The following is a 7,933-nucleotide window of genomic DNA, read 5'->3' as shown; positions in this document are numbered from 1 at the left end:
ATTGATTCTACTAAATGGATTGATGCCATAAAAGATGAGTTGAAATCAATGGGTCAGAATGAAGTCTACGATGTCATTGATTTGCCCGAAGGTTGTAAGACAGTTGGGTGTAAGTGGGTCTTTAAGACCAAGCTCGACTCAAAGGGTAATGTTGAACGACATAAAGCCAGACTGGTGGCCAAAAGTTTCACTAAGAAAGGAGGCATTGATTATAAAGAGACATTTTCTCCTGTATCTAAAAAGGACTCATTTAGAATCATTATGGCTTTGGTTGCACATTATGATTTAGAGTTGCACCAAATAGATGTAAAAACTGCTTTTCTGAATGGGAGTTTAGATGAAGAAGTCTATATGGACCAGCCCGAAGGTTTTCCATTAAAGGAAAAAGAACACATGGTTTGCAAATTAAAGAAGTCAATATATGGTCTTAAACAAGCTTCCCGACAATGGTATCGCAAGTTCAATGATACTATCACTTCCTTTGGTTTTAAGGAAAACACTGTTGATTGGTGTATATACCTGAAGGTCAGTGGGAGCAAGTTTATTTTTCTGGTCCTATATGTTGATGATATATTGCTTGCTAGTAGTGATCTTGGCTTATTGTATGAAACTAAGGTTTTTCTCTCAAAGAACTTTGAAATGAAAGATATGAATGAGGCAACCTACGTGATAGGCATTGAAATATTTCGTGATCGATCACGTGGATTGTTAGGGTTGTCTCAAAAGGCATATATAGATAGAGTTCTAGAGAGATTTGGTATGGAGAACTGTTCAGCCAGTGTTGTTCCAATTCAGAAAGGGGATAAATTTAGTCTCATGCAATGCCCATAGAATGAATTGGAACGTAAGCAAATGGAAAATATACCTTATGTTTCTGCAGTTGGTAGCTTGATGTATGCTCAGACCTGTACCAGACCAGACATCAATTTTGCAGTTGGAATGCTAGGCAGATACCAAAGTAATCCAGGGATGGATCACTGAAAAGCTGCAAAAAAGGTGATGAGATACTTGCAAGGAACAAAGAATTACATGCTTACTATAGAAAATCAGATAACCTTGAGGTGATTGGTTATTCAGATTCAGACTTTGCTGGATGTGTGGATAGTAGAAAGTCAATGTTTGGCTATTTGTTCCTATTAGCTGGAGGAGCAATCTCATGGAAAAGTGCCAAACAGACAAGCACTGCTTCATCCACCATGGAAGCAGAATTTGTGGCATGTTTTGAGGCCACGGTTCATAGTTTGTGGCTGCGTAATTTTATCTCGGGACTTGGGATTGTCGACTCTATTGCCAGGCCGCTGAGAATCTTTTGTGACAATACTGCAGCTGTCCATTTTTCCAGAAACGACAAATATTCTAATGGTGCCAAGCACATTGAGCTTAAATATTTTGTTGTCCAGGAGAAGTTCAGAAACAAAATGTGTCTATAGAAAATATGAGGGCAGAGCTCATGATTGCAGATCCTTTGACAAAAGGTTTACAACCGAAGACTTTTAAAGAGGATGTTGAAAATATGGGTCTTGGTTGTAATCCTTGATATTAATTGAGGATTGTATTATGTTTATTTCTTTGACACTTAGATATAATTGATTATGTTTCTGATTTTCCTGTTCTTCAAATATATGTACATGTATGAGTTTGAATGTTTGATTACAGGAATTGTCTCTGACAAAGACATAATGTTTGACCATTAAAGATACTTCTCATTTATGGACTGTGGTTAAATAATTTGTTAGTATTGTAGTACTTGGAAGGAACTATGTCATTATGTTGATATGGAACCGCCTTGACTCGCATTAGTAAGTTGTTTAATTATGGTATTATGATGACCCAACTGACTGTGGATTAGAATGATGTGCGCCTAATGTTTATACCATTTTAACCAAAGTATGGTCATATGGGCCAAGTGGGAGAATGTTGGGTTTTGACCCACATGACCACAACGTGGTCAGTTACAGGATGATTACCGTAACTGTCTCCGAGAGAAGTGGAAGCATGATATCCTTGACAGTAGGATATTCGAAGGGGTCTCACCCTCTGCCTATAAGGTGAACACAAAAATCGGTCTCCATCACCGGATGTTTGAATAGGGGTCAAGAGGGAGAAAGAATCGAAGCATTGATCATTCCCATGGATCCAGGTATGCAACCCTTCGTGGTTCTATTTATGATTCTATATACAGATAGTTTACAATGTGGTCTAGATAAATCAACAAAAGAATATGGTCCAATTTTTAGAACACAGAGACCAGGGGCTTTATCCAAATATAATCTAGTTTGCCCATCAAACTATATAGTGCTTGTAAGACATTACTCCCAATGGAGAAGGATGGTCCCTCATTTATTACATCCCAGTGGATAACAAATCAAGTTTCAAGCTACCGTCTCAATAAGGTTCCCTTAGACGTCCAATATCATGCGATCCTCTAGATGATATCCAGAATAGTTCCTATTTGTCGTACAACACAGCTGACAGAGAAATTGGTATCCTAATGTTCATAAAAATCATTAATATCAACTAATATTCAAACTTGCACGGATGTGTATCGATCACAAACCACTATCTCGGTTCCATGTCAGTGATTGAGACATCATTCGCTGAGACCGGTCTTGATTTTTCTGCTGATAAGCCAGTCCTCATGTCCCTCTCGATCACCTCTGACTCACCGATCGTACCACTACTTATAAAGAAGGCAGGTGCTGATGGAGCTGCAAGAGTGATGGAGTAACTACTGAGCATAAGAAAGATGGACGCCATGCTGGGTCTCACCGCCGGCTCTCCTTGGACGCAGAGTAGCCCGATGTGAATGCACCTCAATACTTCTCGTAGTTGATACTGATTATCCAGACTTCGGTCGATCACCTGTGATGCCATTCCCTCATTCCAGTGTCGCCAGACCTGTTCAAAGAATAGGTTTAGAGGATTTCAAAATGCTATCATGATAGGAGGCTACTGAGAACAGTAGATCAACCTATGTTTTTTTTCCTTTTCCTTTTTTTTTTGGCGGGGAGGGGCAAGTCAGATAGCCATGAAGATCTGAAGAATGCTTACATAGCTAAGAAGGTCTAAAGAATTCCCAGATCCCTGGAATCCACTATTCCTCCGCCCGGTCACAATCTCCAAAACTAGTACGCCATAACTGAAAACATCGGATTTGGTGGAGAAGAGCCCACGCACGGCATATTCTGGTGCCATATACCCACTACCATAAAGAAATTGAGAAGATATTAGATTTTTCTCCACAAGGACATACTTATGATTCAAGTCGCATATCAAAGCAGTAATGGACTGGACATCTTTCCACCGATTACTCGGAAAAGGAAATTAAAGAAATATAAACTTACTATGTCCCAGCAATTCGACTAGTGCTTCCATGGGTCTCATCTACGCTGAAAAGCTTTGCAAGACCGAAGTCTGAAATTTTAGGATTCATGTCCTCATCCAGCAAGATATTACCTGCTTTTAGATCCCGATGAATGATCCTTAATCGAGAATCTTCATGAAGATAGAGAAGCCCTCGGCCAATCCCTTCAATAATTTTGTACCGCCTTCCCCAGTCTAGTTGTTGTCGTCCAATAGGGTCTATTTCATCCAAGTAAGATTGATAAATTAAATTGATATCATAATGACTAACATGTACAGCTAGGCCATGTGATCAACAATATGTTAGTAACACCAAGCGGTTGTATTGCGGGTGGCCTATCCGTCCCTAAATCGAAAGAAAAAAGAATGATATATCATAAACATTTACCCAAAAAGAGCAAGGAAGACAATTAAAAATTAGCAGCATGCAAAAATGATGCCATCATTGATAGTCATCTTAATAAATGGAGTCCAGATAGAAGAAATCAGGCTATGCAAAACGTTGGCATTCGCATCTAACCATAATGCAAGAATCATATGCAAAGCAAGATAACAGCTGAAACAGAAAATCCTGAGTACCAAAGTACGTTCAAGGTAATGCAAACTTAAATTAGACTGAATAAAGAGTATAAAGTAACCCTAAAGAGGAATAACATGTATCAAGTGTTGTAATAGGCTAGTAAGAATACAGTTTATCAGTTGACGACTCATCACAACAAGGTTATATAAGTAACAACCTAATCATGTTCCTATTTGCTTAAAACCAAGGAAGTATTATGGCAATGGTTTTATGAAAAATATGAATGTAGAAAATGGAGCATACCAAATAAAAATTTGTCAAGGCTTGTATTTGGAAGGTACTCATAGACAAGCAACCTCTCTTGTTCCTCGAGGCAACAACCCAACAACTTAACAAGGTTTCTATGTTGAAGCTTGGCAACCAGATCAATCTCATTTCTTAACTCTACTAGTCCTTGCCTTGAACTTCCTGAGAGCCTTTTCACAGCTATTTCTTGTCCGTCCCGCAGAGTCCCCTGGATAAGATTCAAAAGGCATAAGAAAGCAATTACCGTTCGTCAAATTAATAACAATGTTCACAACTCTATGAGTGACCTTGGAGACCTCAGTCTAGATAATTACCTTGTAAACCGGTCCGAAACCACCTTCTCCCAGCTTATTTGCATTGGAGAAGTTATCTGTGGCAGCTCTAAGGGCGCCCAAATCAAATAATAATGATTCTGAACTTCTGAACTCCTCATCTCCATCAACTACTCAAAAAACAAGCTCAACTACATAAAAAAGCAGCCTATTTGTCTTGAATTGGAATTCTTAGAACAATAATGCACCAACAAAAACTTACTGAGCACTCTTCTACACACTCCCCTTCTTCGTAAGCGGATCCAGATGTGGCAAAGAACAACAGGACTGACAGAGATGGCAACAATTAGAACTACTTTTGCAGCCTTATGACTTTTCCCTGCACCAAAAGAAAAGTTAGCAATTATTTAGGAACGAAGATATAACTAAGACCAAATTAAACTGCAAATCGCCTACTATACGCACTGAAGACCAAAAATTTAAATTACTTATTGCTTAACAACCTATCTTCGTTCCAAGAAATCGAAGCAAGCAATAAATAAGTTTTCTTCTGAAGTTTATAAACTAAGGCGCCTTGAAGAGAAGTTTTATGCTCACCCCCCCCACAAAAAAAAAGAAAAAAAAAAAAGTTTTATGCCGCAACTCTCAAGTGCAGCACTAACATACCAATATGCAGGACAGGAATTAGTACATTTGATAGTGATATTCAAAGTTGAATCGTGTACAGAAATAGCAATTATTGTGCTGCATGTTTCCAAAAGCTGCATTAATACATTTCTCCCAGACCTATGACTTAAACTTACAAAAAAAAAAAAAAAATACAGCCGCATGAGACACCAAGATGCTATGTGGTCCGAGGGAAACAAGTCATTATAAGAACTAAATTTATTGATATGCCCCAGAAACAAAAGCTCCTTTCATCCACCCCCCAAAAAAGCAAGCAAACAAACAAACAAGAGTTCGGAATAACCATGCAGAAAAAAAATGTAGAGTCTTGCGATGAGCTCTATCTAACTATGGTATTCATCATCTCAAATTGATTGAACTCAGCGTTTTGTGAAACCATGCTTACCATCTACATCATTCCTGAAGGAGGCATTCTACATTAGGGGGATAACTATGCTTACCATGACCGGTCGTATCAGTTCCATTGCCACCATTCAGTGAAGAACTCGATCCCGGCGGCGGCGGAGGTGTGGCTGGCGGCGGCGACGGAGGGACCAACAACCGGGAGAACAAGGGAATGATCTCAAACCTCACGGCACAACTTACCATCACGACCCGTCCTCCGATGTGCCCGTAGCAACAGGAAGGCAACAACCCGACCGCCTTATCCAGACACGTGGAACAATCCGTCTCCGATAGATCACGGGTACACTGTGTCATCCCGGATATAAGCCCATCACCGGAGTAATTCGTGATCCCCACCGCAAACTTCGATCGCATCGCCGCCGCCTGCGACGCGATCTCATCCATCAGATCACTCATCTGCCGATGGAACACCGTCGGATCCGACGCGTTATTACTCTTGTGGGTCATTGCGGGTTGGTCCACTTCGAGCTGGCCGAAGAAGCTTTGGTTGGAGTAGCGGAGGACGCAGTGGTCGAAGCGGATGGCGGAGGACTTGCGAAGGGGGCAGCGGGTGGCGGCGGCGGAGGCGGAGCGGTTGAGGCAGGTGGAGCAGTCGGAGGCGGAGACGTCGGGTTCGCACTGCGCAAGGCCGTAGGCGGGTACGGAGGAGGCGGCCCCGGCGGTGGCGGTGGAGAAGTAGCCGGCGTAGCGGGGGGAGGAGGTGAGGTTGGAGAGGAGGAGCTCGAGGTTGGAGGAGAAGGTGCTGGGGACCGTGTAGTTGTCGCCGGCGCAGTAGGTGAGGATGGGGTCATCCTGGGAATAAGTTTTGGTCGGAGCTAGAACCAGGGTATGGAGGATTACCAGAGGGAATAGGAACAAGATGGATGCCATGAAGGGAGTATTGTGGGAAGCGGAGGTTTAGGGTGGGAACGGAGACGCCGTTTGCAATGTTCTGATTCGGGACGCGGCCGGTGTGATTGGTGGGTTGAAAACCCCGATGATTTGAGGGGAGTGGCGGCGGTGAGTTTTTTGACATTTGTCTGACTTCCGAGATATTTTTTGTTCTGGCATGAGATTTTGGGAATAATTTTTCTCGGCCATCGCCAGCAGATTGGTTTCGTGGTTGGACACGCTGCTTCTTTGCTCCGCATTGGATGTGACGTCTGCGGAGGGAGCTTGATACGCCTGCGAGAATGTGCTCGAAGAAAAGTTGGAGTTGGATGTGGTGTTGCATATTATTATGTTGTATTTTCTTGCATGCTTGGAAAAGAATAACGGCTCCGAAATTGGTACACGAACTATGATTGAGAGAATCTATTTTGCTTAGAGTTTGTGAAAATATGGAAACTGCCCATAGGAAATCAAAGCCAAAACTATGGAGATTCGTACGGATGTATGTTTAGTTCCACATAGATTTTTCGCTGGGTAGATCTTGGGTACTTATATAGGATCAAGAAATCCAAACAATAACTTTCGGCTAGCCATTTTGGGTGAGATCCTAAGTTGTTATAAATAGTATCATAGCGGATTCGGCCCATAACTTATCTAGACTATGGGACACTGCAGCACGGATCCATTGGGATTGACCACGGACCGATCGTGGTGTTTGTGATTAGATTTGAATGGATTTGAATTCTTAGCCTGACGAGGACGTCAAAGCTTGAACGGAGGAAGTATGTGAGGATCCGTGCGGGCGTGTGTTTAGTCTCACATCGGTTATTCGCTTGATAAATCTTAAGTACTTATACAGGATCAAGAAATCCAAATAATAACTTCTGACTAGCTATTTTCGATGAGATCTTAGGTTATTATAGAAACAATGACTTAATCGATCGATATCGGAAGCTCCGCTTGGGGAAGGCCTTGGCTTTCATTTTTTGAATATGTTCTCCCCCGTCTTTTCTTTGATGAATTAGGTAGGAAATACGAGCCTTTGGAACTCGGCATAACGGGCCTCTTCAGAGCGCCCAACCTTGGTGGAAATGGAGGGACACTGCGTGGGTTTGGATGGCAGATGTTCACTTTGGAAATTAGTGTGGAACAATGTACGGAGGTGGAAGAAACCATTAACCGTGTGCTTTTAGGTGCCCTAAAGAAATACAGATTTGAAGCCAGTCGTTCGGCTGCTTATCTATTTCCCTCCATCCATGAAATCTGGAGGCCTTTCTTCAACTAATTAAGGGGACAGATCATAGAAGAGATGGAGACCTAAGGTCAGTTGCATTATACTATCTTGATTATCATATCTATTTAGCCAGAAATAAATGTCTCTTTAACGATCCTAATGAGTGCTCACTAGTTATTATCTCGAGAGCTTTGAATTGAGGGTACGCTATGAGGGCCTTATATATGCAATAAGTACCTTATAGGTGGATCATATTATTCAGGAAGGGGACTCCAA

The 7,933-nt window shown here is 41.7% G+C and overlaps 1 protein-coding gene across 1 annotated transcript; it reads right to left on the bottom strand.

The window, feature by feature from the left end:
• Window positions 1–2,204: 2,204 nt before the first annotated feature.
• Window positions 2,205–6,833, bottom strand: LOC103696323 (putative receptor-like protein kinase At4g00960). Its single transcript, XM_026800846.2, has 7 exons — window positions 5,589–6,833; window positions 4,724–4,840; window positions 4,504–4,631; window positions 4,187–4,397; window positions 3,345–3,582; window positions 3,052–3,202; window positions 2,205–2,898 (listed from the first exon to the last, which is right to left on the bottom strand). Exons 1-7 carry the CDS (start codon window positions 6,421–6,423, stop codon window positions 2,560–2,562), a joined length of 2,019 nt encoding a protein of 672 aa, XP_026656647.2. The 5' UTR covers window positions 6,424–6,833; the 3' UTR covers window positions 2,205–2,559.
• Between the last annotated feature and the right edge of the window lie 1,100 nt (window positions 6,834–7,933).

The sequence above is a fragment of the Phoenix dactylifera genome, chromosome 4, assembly GCF_009389715.1.
Source record: "Phoenix dactylifera cultivar Barhee BC4 chromosome 4, palm_55x_up_171113_PBpolish2nd_filt_p, whole genome shotgun sequence".
In the NCBI taxonomy this organism is placed as follows: Eukaryota; Viridiplantae; Streptophyta; class Magnoliopsida; order Arecales; family Arecaceae; genus Phoenix; species Phoenix dactylifera.
The sequence above is the reverse complement of the archived record's forward strand: the minus strand, read 5'-3'. Positions and strand labels throughout refer to the sequence as shown.

Bases quoted from the DNA above. Each gene is read 5' to 3' on its own strand.
- LOC103696323 (XM_026800846.2), bottom strand. From the start codon at position 6,423: ATGGCATCCATCTTGTTCCTATTCCCTCTGGTAATCCTCCATACCCTG. The intron at 4,632-4,723 runs GTAAGTTTTTGT...TTTTTTGAGTAG, and splicing joins AGTGTGTAGAAGAGTGCTCA to TTGATGGAGATGAGGAGTTC. The intron at 3,583-4,186 runs GTATGCTCCATT...TGGATGAAATAG, and splicing joins CCTTGACAAATTTTTATTTG to ACCCTATTGGACGACAACAA.